The sequence below is a fragment of the Zootoca vivipara genome, chromosome 15 (assembly GCF_963506605.1).
Source record: "Zootoca vivipara chromosome 15, rZooViv1.1, whole genome shotgun sequence".
Lineage (NCBI taxonomy): Eukaryota > Metazoa > Chordata > Lepidosauria > Squamata > Lacertidae > Zootoca > Zootoca vivipara.
Genome location: NC_083290.1, coordinates 9,124,064 through 9,138,210, shown reverse-complemented (window position 1 = coordinate 9,138,210; position 14,147 = coordinate 9,124,064). Strand labels below are relative to the sequence as shown.

The following is a 14,147-nucleotide window of genomic DNA, read 5'->3' as shown; positions in this document are numbered from 1 at the left end:
AAATGAATGTCAAAGGGAGTGGCACTGGTTAAAGTGAAGCAGCTCCCCCACAACTGTAAAAATAATAATAATGTTAATTATTTTACTTAAACAAGTTGTGTGCCCTATAAATTAAGGGAAGATGTCAATCTCAAAAATCGAAGGAAATGCAAACAGATGCTATATGCAATGTTTAAGTTCTGGGGTCTCATAGAGTCCAGCAATACTGGAGATTGTAAAAGGCAGGAGAATAGCAGAACGTCAGAACTGGTAATTGGATTATCTTCTTGGTTAAGAGGCCACAGTGGAGGCATTACCACCCTCTGTGCTTGGGGGAATTTGGGGTTATTTGTGAAACTAATTTGTGCTGGAACCAAATGTAGCCCCTGAAGCAGTTGCACGGATAAGATTCCAATTCACTGGTGCTTGGGTTTTGGGGTCTTTTAGTTCATTAAGAGTTCTGCCTAATTCATACTCCCACAGCTTCACTACACAGCTCTCTCATAAGGAAGTGAAACACATCTCCCTAATGGCTGCTGAATAACAAGGCTGCTTAGCATATCCAGGTCCTCCTCCTTACCTTTTGGGGGAAAGAGTTTTTAATGAGGTTGATGGGTATGCCAGCACTCCTTTCATCAAGCCCCATTTTCAATTACGCGTACAATGAGATTACAACCAGGACTTTATTTGAATGAGATTTGGGGAAATGAAATGTAGGGCCTCAAGTGGGTACTTTGGTTAAGGCAGACAAAATTCTACGCTTTTACAGCATGATTGGTAGGCCTAAAGGGTACTTAGGAGATTAGCATATATTTAAATGGTTCAGAGTCGATTATATGATCTGAAGAAATAGCACAGTATTTATAGATCACACCAAGATAGCTATTCCTCCTTCAAAACCTGCAAAGTAAGAGCTGAATTAGGAGTTTCAATTATTTCAAAAAGAGTTGGGTCAAATGCCTAAAGGCTGGTAGACATACACTTCCATTACAAAGAAAGCCTAAACTCCACCACTTAACATTTAGGTTGTATAAACTGCATGCTTGCTGTTGTCGGGAGCATGGAACACAGAAGCAGCACTGCTGTTTCTACCTGTATTATTCAAATAAGGTCAGCAGGATAAAAGGAAGAGGAAGACAGGAAAGTACACATGAGGTGAGGATAAACTGGTAGCCAATTACACACTACTAGCAAGGCCATGGCAGTCCAGGCAAGGCTTTGCAAGAAGCAGAATCAAGTGAATACAAAACAACATTGTCTCACAAAAAATGTGCTTAAAAGTGCACCTAAATATTATACCAAGATGGAATGGAATTGTTTAGAAATCCTAAATAATCTGAAAACAAGAACTGCAGATGGTATAAAAACTTCTATTAGAAAGAGCATTCCTATATGGGACCGCTCTTGCATTTTCCACAGTCCTTTGGAAAGGTTTCTATGTCTATGTGATATTTTGGCTGGTATGTGATGAAATATGGCTAGAGTTGCCACTGAAGAAATTTATAGTACCCATTTTAACCTCTCCCAAATCTGAGTTTTAAGTAAATAGCTGGATCCTTTAGTTGTTGCTGCACGTGTAAAACATGTTGATTTCAAAATGTGTTGTATACGTTATGCATAGCTAGAACTATTCCAAAGGAATTCCCCAATTAAAGGTGATCAACCAAGTCCTTTCTAGAACAGTTAAAGCCTATAGACATGGATTAAGGAATGGTTTTTCTTTTAATGAGGCAGGCCATGTGAAGTTAATAACTACAATGTGAAATGAGATATGCTTCATGCTTTTTTAGTTTCAAGGACAATGTGACATGGTGCAAAGGTTTATAGACATGTGAACATTGTAAGAGCTTGTTTGTTCAGGCAATGTCCCACCTAGTCCAACATCCTATTCTCAGTGACCAACCAGATGCCTGTGGAAAGCAGGACCTAAGCGCAACAGCACTCTGCCCACCTGTGATTCCCAGCAACTGGCATTCAGAGGCAACAGTGTCTGACAGTGTAGGTGGAACATGGCCATTGTGGCTACCGGTAGTAGTGAATATCTTGGTCCATTTACCTTGCATTCTCAATGTACAGACCTCAAGTAAAGATACCGTAGGTGGAAAATTAACAATTCCACAAACTTGGTTAACTTAACAGTCACTGATTGTAGAAGCTTAAGTAACCATTCAGGTTAATTGCGGAGAGTTGTGAGCATTCCATTCCATTACCTCTATTTGGAAAGTTACTGCATACAGAAAGGTTAATCAGGAGCATCACACAAGGAATATGAAGTCTGTACTCACCACATCAAGCTCTGCTTCCTTTTTAAAAACAGAGTATGCCTCTTCATAGCCATTAGAACGAAGGTAATCTGCTATCGCTCGATTTCTAAACGAAGTCATATTTAGATCTTTAGTTAATATTCTTTTTTTCCTCTTTTTTTGAACTTAAAAAAGCCTTTATTTCGTATTTCGTAATTACAAAACAGAATCGTAAATCGTAAATCATAAATTATACATTAGAATTACAAAAAACAACTCCAAATCAAAAGAAGAAGAAAAAAATCCAAACAGAAAAAGAAGAATAAATACACAGGGGAAAAATAAAGTAGAAAAAGGAAAAGGGAAAGAAAGAAAAAAGAAAAAGAATATAGTATATACATATATACATATACCCATGCACATACATATGCATATGAGATATATGTACACATACATACATGTAAGAGCAGCACATACATAAACATAGAAATACAGTACAGATAAAAAACACTTCCTATTGTTTGAACATCACTTCCCTTTGTCAGTTCTTCCTTATCCTACTCTATCTTTTTTTTTTTGGCACCAATATATCCATATATACTTATCTCTGTCCACATATTATCTGCTAAATTGGCCTTTCCTCTATTTATTATCCGTTTGTTGCTCATTCTATATGTATTTTAATCGAAGCATATCACCAGATTTGTATTTATCTTTTCTTTTTTTAAATACTCTTCAACATATTTCCATTCTGCCTTGCTTTTCTGTATCGAAATATTTCTAATTGCTGCTGTCATCTTTGCCAAGTTCATGAATTCCACTAATTTTTCTTGCCATTCGCCAATTGTTAGTACTTTCTCCCCTTTCCAATTCTTTGCTATAAGGAGTCGAGCTGCTGCACATGCATATAGTAATATATTTTTCCTGTCATTAGGGAAATTATCTGGCACCATACTTAATAAAAGTATTTCTGTTTTTTTCTCAAATGTAAACTTAAGCATCTTTTTTAACTTTTCATACACATTATTCCAAAATTCATATATTCACACTGCCACCAGCAATGGAAATAATTTCCTAATTTCTCTTTGCATTTCCAACATTCTTTCGAATTGGTTTTATAATTTTTTGCTATCTTTTCCGGTGTAAAATGCCACCTATATATTATCTTCATCATGTTCTCTTTTATATTTGTACAAGCTGTAAATTTCATGCCTTAATATTCTTTTTATAATTCTGTAGAAATTTCTCTCCCCCTCCCATCCACAAAGCTATGCACCCAAACATATTTGACTGGAACAAGTAAAAGAATACTCCTTCCCTTTTTCTTTGAAAGGGAAATTATGACTAATGGCTAGTTCTGATTTGGATTTTGTGCACAATGGTTTGTTGAACTTTCCGGTGGTCCTTATAACTTCCCTCCATACTCACTGTAGTATAAAAAAAGGTTCCTAGCATGCTGTAGGAGAATAGTTATCTACTGCCAGGACATTGATTGAGAAAAACATTCTTGTTGTTTTGCCTTAACTTCTCGGATGCTTAAGAGACCATGGTATCATCCTAGACCACCTAATAGGAATGGGGAATTTTGCTACGGTTCCCTTGTGGTTAGGTGAGTTTTCTACTGTTGTGCCAGGCGGCATGGGAGATATCCTCTTCTGACCAATGCAAATAATCTCAGGGGCTTTTCCTATTACTCAAATATCTAGACATTGCTAACTGGAGGTGGTTGTCCAAGGATCTGGAGTTTACCATCATCAGTGTTGCTGATGAAATTCAATTATGCTTTTTCTTAAATCCCACTGCGGCAGTGGAAACCCTGAATCATTGCTTGGAACCAGTAATGAGCTGGCTGAGAACCAATAAACTGAAACTCAACCCAGGTGTGACAGAAGTGATGGGAAGTGTAGGATTTTTTGATCAAGAAATTAATGAACAGGGCTTCCTGTTTCCGGCAGTGGGAAATGGCTGACTCCCATACGATCGGACCCCAGCCGTGTCAGTAATTCAGGGCTGATATAGGGGTAATTAGCCCTGGCAGACTCCCCAGGATGGGGGGGGGAACTGTCTCGAAGACCCGCAGATTGTCCGAGATTGTCAGCTTGCATCAAGGTGCAGGTGGCAGGACACTGGGTCACAGAGCACTCTCCAAAGCCACTCTCATAGCCGGAAATATCTGTTTGATAAAATAATTAAATTTGGACAATAAACAGACATAGTCTGGACCGAAGAAGACTGAGAAAAAACCTTCAGATTTGTACAGTCCTTGGCTAGGACTTCAAGGCTCGAAATTCAAAGAGATTCTCGTCATGGTGTTTGAACTAAGGTGGTCTTGGTACGATCTTTTTTTTCTCTTCACAATACTTACAATTGGTTTTTCTATGCCAAGCCTCATTAAGAAACCTGATTTATTTTGAGGAGTACAGATGGACTTCTATTTATAATTGGATATTCAATTTCACAGCTTTATTTGGTTTGAGAGATTTGATAAAGAAAAGAAGAAACAAGATGGCGCTTGTTAATGACGCAGCTCAGAAAAATGCAAGTTCCTCCCTGTTTCGAAGGAAGTGGAGATGCTTGCTGGCTGACTTTGTAGTGATTTGAGATAATAATTAGGGATAACATGCAGTGCAGCTGTTTGCAGAGTTTTTTCATTAAGTGCTAGAGAGAAGGCTAAATGGATGTCTAGCAGCCCCCCTCCTAGGGCCCAGGAGGGGGAAATGTCTCCAAAAGCCGATCAATCATCAAATGATTTATATCTGTGGAATAGTTTATTTACCGGTACATTGCAAGATGCAAACAGTATGCTTTACATCAAGTGACAGACTTGGACTGCAGCCCGGATGAGAGTAACTTACACCTTAATAACACAGGAGTTGCTGCGTCACTAAACTTTAAATGAGGACTAGGACAACAGCCTGGATTGGAAGATTGGAATGAAGTCAGGAAAAGCTGCACTGGTAAATAGACAGAGCAAGAAGGAGGCAGGAACGAGATATGGAAGATATTCTTCAAGCAGTCCAGACTATGGGAAGCCCGGAAAAAATCAATTAATAATTCGGATTACAATTTGGTCTTTTTATTTTAGTTTATTGTTTTTAATTGGATTATGATTATGATTATATGTTAATTAGCTGTTTTTATTGGAAAATTAATAAAAATGAATTTTAAAATGATTATTTTTTTTAAAAAAAAACGAATTAGTGAACAGGACCTGGACAGTGGCGTATCCATCATATCCATATCCATCATATCCATCATATCCATCCTTGAACTGCTGATCCACAGAATGGGGCTTCTCTATGATTCCTAAGAGGTGGCTGTGGTGCAGAGTGCCTTTTTCTTCACAAAGCACGCCAGCTGTACCCTTGCCTTGGTAAGAGATATCTGCCCTATCACTCTAATGCACTCTGTGCAAATCTGCATTTGAAGAGAATTCAAAAGCTTCAACAGGTCAAAAACGCCAGCATCTGTATTTGTAACTGGTACACGAAGGACCACACAACACCTGTTTCCATCTTCAACTTGAAGTGCTGGTTTTGACCCTAAAAGTCTTACTTAGCATGAGTATCTGAAGCAACATTCCCTCCCATATCTTTTATTTCATATTTTGTGTGTTCGTCACACACCCCTACATTCACAGAATGGTGCGCAAAAATAGAACAAGTAGGAATTTAATTTTTAAAAAAATCACTGAATCAAAATTACAATGTAGAAAGCAACTTTATAAAAACAAACAGTACAAAAGAAGAAAAACTCGTCAAAGCCCTACTACTCCCCTCCAAAATCTTGGTAAAAGTTGGGACCTTACTTCTTGTTTAAAATACGAAATGGAAACATGTGTCTCAGTCAGGGTGGATTTGATTTAAATCAAACTGATTTAAATCACTAGTCAGTAAGGCTTGATTTAAATCATAGTTTTCTACATAAAGACTAATTCTTGCTGGTATAACTTTAATATGCTGGTAGATGAAGATTTTTAGAATAACAACTTTTCATATTAGTTTTTTTATCCCCAGTTTAATAGGTTAATCATTCATACTGTATTTGGACAATTTTTCTGTTGTACTTAGGAAGGAGAAAAATAATCATTACCTTAATAATAACAATTTAAAAAGATTTATTCAACTAAAACAATAACATTACAGCATATGTTATTTGCTTAAACAAACATCCATGTTTGTTAACTAATTTGGCTAAACAAAAACAAAATATATATATTTTAAGAAACTTAGACTGTCAGCCCAGCCTACACATGAAAAACTTACATACTATCCACTCCAAACAATCAGAAAAATATTGTTTCTATTCTATTCACTGAACTTCTTGAAACTTAGCACTGAAGGGGTTGATGCTGTATTCATAGGTTTGTAGAACAATAGGATTAAGGATATTTTTTCTTAACTCTGTTCATGTTATAACATTTTTGCTGTGAAGAAGAGGCATGTGATCTCTGTGGAGTCAAATTCAGTTTTGAGAACTGCAAAATAAACCAAGCATCTGTGATAATATCTTGCAGGCAGAGAAACTGCCCAATAATCTTACAAAAACCTCTGGAAGAGCATGACATTGTGAATGGATTAATGGAATTTATTTACCCAAAAAAAATTAAACATATACAACCTTATTCTACATAATTAAAAAACTAATCTTTATTTCATGATGGAATAACCTTTGGATGGTAATATATTTTCCTCAAAAAGCATTTTATTTTTTAAAAAATCTGATTTAAATAAAAAAAAATCCGATTTAAATAAAAAATGCCGATTTTTTTTATTTTTATCCACCCTGGTCTCAGTGGAGAGTTACATATACTCAGAGCACCACTGAAGATCCTTCCCCAGATCCCAGACCTCCTATCTCATCCAAAGAAGGAACCAACGGGAAGGCCTCATTTGCCAATCTAAAGAGATGAACAGATCAGTATGGGAGAATGAGCTCTTTCAAATCCTTGGGGGGTCCCAGGTGATTTAGGTCTTAACTCAATGTAACCACCTTGGGTGTCATCAGCATATTTTCTGACACCTCACACCAAATCCTTCAATGACTGCTTCCAGGAACTTCATATAAATAAATAAATAAAAACTGGTTACAAGACACTCCTCTATACATTAGGACCATCCAGAGTCTCCTTTGCAAATGTTCCTGCTATCTGAGGTACTGTGCATGGTCATATGATCTAGACCAGCATTCACCCATTTGGTGCCCTCCAAATGTTTTGCTGACTACGATTCTCATCACCTGTGGCCATTGGCCATTCCAGCCAGGGGCTAACGATTGTTGGGAGTCTGAAAAACCCAAATGGCACCAAGATGGTGAAGACTGATCTAGTCGCTTCTTGGCAGTGATATGGCAGTTATGAACTTCCTACCCCAAAATTTTCCCTTGGCAACTTCTTCCAGCCTTTTGAAGGCAGATTGAAAACCTTTCCACTTCAGAGAGCTTTTAGCAGAGTTGCAAAGCTGGCTTAAACTCCCTTCTCTGGTGTTTTAAGAACAATGGACAAGCAGGACAAGATGAGAATGGTTCAATTGAACCTCTCTTCAAATTGGCCTGCAAGAAATTTAACAAAGCTAACATGCATCACCAGAGACAAGGCCACCTGGAACCTAAGACTATTTACTACAGAGGTCCCAGTACAATAACTGTTGGAAGGAACTGCCTCCTGGCCCAGAATCTGCTCTTTGTTGGGTGGAGCAGAGATCATGAAGCATCTGCATCTCTAAATGTCAACAGGAGAATGAGAATATCCCCATTCTTAATGTCAATTTGTGCTATAATGGATTTTTTCCCTTTTATTTTTTTAAAAGATTTCTCATGCTCCCTCTTCCTCTTCCTCTCTCTCTCTCTATATATGAAGGCACTTAGTTTAATTATTCAGTGGAATAAATATAACAGGGACTGGAAATTTTGGGCTTTCCCTGTGATAGGGGGTGTCCCAATTAACAATCACATTAAACCTTAGTTTATTTTAAACCATGCTTTAAGATGAACAAGCAAAACATGCTTCACTCCTTTCTTCAGTTTTCTAGGGAGGAAATAAAACACAGAGACTGATTTGCCATTAGACATGAACAGGCACTACTAGCAAGCCATGACAGCAAGCCAAGAACAAACCTTGGTTTAACATCATGGTTAGGAGAGAAAAATTCCTGAGTGCTGACTCACACTTTAACATCAAGCCAGCCTCTGGTTTGCTTGCTCCCTGGTGCACTGAAGAAAAGACCAGGGAAGCAGCAGCACTGAGACTATTGAGCAGCATGCACCACCAGCACATTACTCGTTCACTTTAACTCACAGTTTAAGAACTGCATTGCATTGGCTTGGCAGGTCTGCACTAAGAGGATGCTAGGTCTAATTTAAGCTGTGGTTTAAAGCAGGTGAAAGGAAAATGTGGTCCTTCATATGTTGCTGGACTCTAACTCCCAATATCTTGCTGGAGGATGGGAGTCCAACAACTTCCAGAAGCCCACTGGTTAGCAACCGCTGATTTAAAACAACACGAGTACTGGCATTCCTACTGCTCATTTATTATTGCTTTTTATAATGACTAGGTTCATAGCAGGGTGCCTACAGACTTACAAAAAAATCACCGACTCACTTATCAAATGCGAGTTAGATGAACATTAATCTAATGCCTTTTTCACAACTCTGTCCTCCTGTCATGAAGTATCATGCACACGAGGATGTCTGCAAAACCTGCACTGCATTGGCCTGACATCTTCAGATGCACCCTTGCTGAGCAGTAACAGGATGCACAAGTTCCTTGTGTTTGTTGTTCCTCTGCAACGTCACACCTGCTAATTTGAGGCAGCCCCACCCTTACCAGATGGAACAAAAACAAAATGAATCTCTCAAACCTATAAATGGCTAACAAGCCAACATGTTAACTCTGAGAGCTAGTGTGGTGTAGTGGGTTGGAGTATCAAATTAGGATCTGGGAGATCAGGGTTCAAATACCCACTTGGCCACAAAGTTCACTGGGCGACTTTGGGGACCAGTCACTGCCTCAGCCTACCTCACTTCACAGGGTTGGTTTTGATGATTAAATGGGTGCCAGAACCATGGACACCACCTTGAGCTCCTTGGAGAAAAGGTGGGATATACATTCAATAAAACAAAACTAAAAAATGAGGGTACGTTGACGCTTGCTTTGGGGGCTTCATTGTCTTTGTTTTGGCTATATCACCTACCTGCACACAGGTGTTGCTGGTCTACAGGGGCATTTTCATTGCAAGTGTTGACAGACATGGGCTAGAATAATAATATTCATTTACAGCAGTGATGGCCAAACAGGACCAGTGGTCAGGGATGATGAAAATTGTAGTCCCAAAACAACTGGAGGGCCAAGTTTGGCCGTCACTGATTTACAGGGTCAAAATCAAATGTTGGAAGTACTTTGCAGACATTTTCATGTATTCCTTAAAATACTGGACTATTCTATATCCCACCTTATATCTGTATCTGCTCACAGCAGGGTTGACTAAATTCTGCAAGGCTTGGAGGCAATCACTATTTCTTAAAATGAAAGACCAGGAAACAGAAGTTAACCTTGACACACATCATCACCAATCCCAGGAAGAGCAGTGTAAGGGGTTTCACAGTTATGGAGCACATGCACTTACACACTGTGATAACGTAACACAGCCCAAAGAGATGCAGCAACAAACTGTTATGCCTGGTCTTTACATGCAGCAAAAATGAAGTGGCAGAATGGACTATTCTCATTTCAAACTGTGGCCGGATCAGTTTCTGAATGCTTCACTGTATTAAAAATGCTCTGCAATCAAAACTAATACCACAGGGTATCCCTGGTAACTTTTACCTGGAAGACCTGGAAGACCCTTAGCACACAGGAGAGCAATGAGAAGTGGCATTCCCTCCCACCTAATTCTCCTGCATGTGTAGACCATGACTCCAGTTCAACTCCTGAAAACAATTTTAGTTTCTGTTACAAGCAAAAGTGTGGGCAGGCTGTTCAACCACACCTTCATTTAAATGCTGTTTAGTCATCAGATGCTGTAGTCATCAGAGGCACTGTGCAGGCTAGGAGTCACCTTCCCTTGTAAACAGGTGTGTGGGTGTGGGTGTAAAAATACACTAATTTGTGGAAGGCACAGAACTTTGTTTCTCTTTTTTTTAAAATCTTGCAGAGATAGGGTTGAAAGTGTGGGTACAAGCTTCAGGCTCTGCATAGCTTTCTGCTCCTCCTCATGACTGCCAGCAGAGCCATTACTAGACGATGTTTTTAATCAATGAAATCAATCGTGGAAATAGAAATTCAGCATTTGTCACATAATTTGTCATCCTATTTGCAGATGTTATGCAGTTAAAACTTCAGAACACACGGTCTTTATTCCAACCATTTGCAGTTGTTTTTGAGCTACCATGTGACCAAGAATGGGCAAAGCAAGAAGTCAATTTAACAGCAGCAGACATCACAATGCTGGCACATGCTCCAGAGATTAGCATGCATGTCAGTGCAAAGCATCAGATATTGACCCCTGCAGTGATGAGGACAAAAGAGACACCCCTGTTCTAACAGATGGTGCTCTGACAGTCAAGGTAGACTGTGGCCTAAATGAAAGGGACCTGGCATTTACTTGGCTGGCTGAAGCAGGACAATATTTGTCAGCAGATCAGTTAGCAATTAACTGACCAATCGGTTAACTGTTCAAATACTGATGAAAGATCACCCTGCCAGCATTACAGGTTTGCTTAACATACAGTGTTAAGTTCTTGGAATGCCGTAAGTATCTTAACAGGAGTATCAAATAATTTTGTCTACCACCAACTCATGCAGAAACAGAAAAGCAGTGCCCTTTGTGAGCAAGTGTTCTCAGCCTCAGTGAATCCTTATCTTGCTTATCCAGTTAATAGAACTCAAAGACATTCTACTCACTAAATGCTCTCCTTGGAATATGCAAACCAACTCTGCTTCAAACCCCCCAAATACAGAAAAATGTGCACCAGCAATTGCAATAGGTGTACATTTGTGGCAAATAAACCCTTCCTCAAGTGAGCATTACAATTATTTATTCTTCTCCATTCACAAACTTTTGTTAGCAATATAGAAACCATATTCTGCAGACTGGGACTGGGACTGGGCATGGGTATTAGCCATACTTTGAAAACTGCAACAGTTCCTACCCAGTTTTCAGGCCCAACTGAGAAGAGCTGGTTTGGTATTCAAGTTAGAACAGGCAAAGGCAAACTTGGCCCTCCAGATGTTTTGGGACTACAACTCCCATCATCCCTGACCACTGGTCCTGTTAGCTAGGAGGACAAATGGAGGGCTGAGTTTGCCTATGCCTGAGTTAGAATAAAACAATTAAGTTTGTAAACAGTCCTACCACTATAACTGAAGTGTGGGTTGAAAATATTTAAGGGGGAAATGTATTAGATATTGTACAAGCAAAACACTCATGTTCCAGTCCACAACCTCACAATATAAAAAATCTGGGGCAAATGACAGGCAGATAGGGAAGAAAAACAGGGAGTCAGGAATGTACTCAGACTTTTCTGTATAGGTTTTTGATAGGTCTGTTTTTCTTTTTATAAAGAATGTATGCCCAACCAATCAGGGGCACTAAGGATGGTCTACAATAAAACAAAAATTTCATTCTTGCATCAACAATCATTAAAGCAGCAGCAGCAGGAACAAAATGCTCAGTCTAGATTGAAGACTTGGCAGAGACAGCCCTCTGAGCAGTAAAAATAAACCTGAAAAGAACTTGACTTGCCACCTATTTCTTGTAAGGACCTTCTGTAGCATGAGTAAGGAACCTCCAGAATGTGGGGTAACTGGGTTCCAATTTGGCCTGCAAGGCAGTTTTTCCCAAGCCATTCCCACCTGCCCCACTCCTGATATCCCATGTGGAAGAGCCCACAACCACAGCTTCAAAGTTAACAGAAGCATATCAGACATGTGCTTACAAAGCATGCCAAGTTGAGTAGGAAGGGTTTTTTTTTTCAGAGTACAAATTCCATCCCATGCCCACCCATCTCCCAAAAAACAAATTAACATCATGGCCAGCACACTGCTTAGCTCCAGCATTTGGAGCATCCCACAAAATTACTAAACCCATTTATTCATTCTTGCTTTGTGGCCAGATCTATTTTTTTAATTATTTTTTAAAAACTAATGTCTAGTGCATTCTGATTAAGATGCCTACAGAAAGCTTTAAAACTGGTTAAGACAACATGATCGTGTCCGATCCATAACAGCCAACTGAAAGCAAGGTAAGATTAATATTCTCGAGCTACTCACAGTTCATCTCGTTGCCTCTGTGACAGCACCATTGTGGCTGTGATGTCAAGTTAACGTGATTCAGCTGTCTCCTCCTCGTCAAGCAGCTTGGGATTCTGGGATCCACAATTCAGTCTGCCACAAAGTGGCTTCAACCCAAAGGACAATGTGTCTCCACAAGTAAACTCCACCAAGCAGACAGGATGCATTCAACAAGGAAGATTCATTCCATCTAGAAAATGAAAGAGTTTGTGTTGCAGAAGTTGTTCATAGCAATAATTGCACAAAGTACTGACTACTCATTAGACAAAATTTATTTTTATTTATTTGTTGAAAACATTTATAAACTGCTGAATAGGTTTTTTTAAAACTCTTAAGCAGTGTACAATATTCTATTAAAAGACAATTACAGCCTATAGCTAATAAAACATAAAAGCATCTAACACACAGCTAATAAAACATAGCTAATAAAACATAAAAGCATCTAACACAGAAAAAACAATAAGTTCAAACACATTAAACGGGCTGATCCTATACCTGGGCAAAAAAGTAAGTCTTGTTGGTAGAAGCTGAGAAAAGTAAGGGTTGCATATAATTTTCTCATCCATCATAACAAAGAGAGAAAAGCAACAACTATACAGAGTGCAGAAAACGTAATAAATACTTTTGTAATTCTACTAGGGTTGACCTATAGAATGAGGACAACCTTTAGCTTCATCCTGCCATATGAAAATCACTATTTTGTTTTATTTTTACTACTCCACCTTGCTCCTCATGCTCTTTCTTTCTCTCAGTATGTGGTGGACACATGCCAAGCTTTATATTGGCTTTGTACTGGTTTAATAATTAAGGGAATCATCACTTGATGAGGTGTAAATTAGTTTGCTAGAGACCCTTAGCTACCTTCCCACAGAACTCCAGTTGTAGGCAGGGGTCTCCAAGAAGTAGAAACAACTGTAAAAACAGTCAGTCTTACAGTATAAAAATGTTCTCTCCTCCTCTTAAAACAGTTTTAAAACTGAAAATGGTATTGACACCACTAATACAATCCAATACAAATTAGGGAGCAAGTTTCAAGTCATGACTCATCAGCCAAAACCCAGTGAACTACAGACAATAGTCCAATAACATTATTACTACATTCAACATGCAAAAGATTAACAGGCAGGTTACAGAGTACCATAGTGACCCAAGAACTCAAGTAATTAAATAAATTAATGAGTTAACAGCTATCATTGAACACTTCACTTCTTTATGGGGTACAGACAGGACAGCTCAGTCGGTAGAGCATAAGACTCAATCTCAAGGCCATGGATTCAACCCTCTGTGGGTAAAAAGATTCCTGCATTTCAGGGGGTTGGACTAGATTACCCTTGTGGTTCTTTTCAACTCTACGATTCTATGAAAAAGCATTCACTTTTACGTTATTTTTGTATGTTGTCACTGTCTCTCTTGTGAAATCTGAAGCCTTGATGACACCAGAATGGCAGGGTTACTTTGCCAAACTGCCACACACTCAATCCATAGAACCTCTCCTAGGCCAGTCCTACAAAAACAACTATCAGTGAAACCTTTAAAGGGAGATTTGTGATTATCCATTATTTTCAGTTGATAAAGTGCAGCAAAGATTAAGTGCAGCAAAAAACAACAACACCAGACTGAAGTGGTACAACTCAGAC

The 14,147-nt window shown here is 38.8% G+C and overlaps 1 protein-coding gene across 1 annotated transcript in view; it reads right to left on the bottom strand.

The window, feature by feature from the left end:
• Positions 1-14,147, bottom strand: part of PAFAH1B1 (platelet activating factor acetylhydrolase 1b regulatory subunit 1) — a 53,835-nt gene that overhangs the window by 16,018 nt on the left and 23,670 nt on the right. The window contains exons 2-3 of the mRNA XM_035138966.2: positions 12,490-12,700; positions 2,265-2,349 (exon numbers count right to left, since the gene is read on the bottom strand). Of these exons, the coding sequence (XP_034994857.1) occupies positions 2,265-2,349; positions 12,490-12,521 (117 nt within the window). The 5' untranslated portion in view covers positions 12,522-12,700. The remainder of the gene's footprint in view (positions 1-2,264; positions 2,350-12,489; positions 12,701-14,147) is intronic.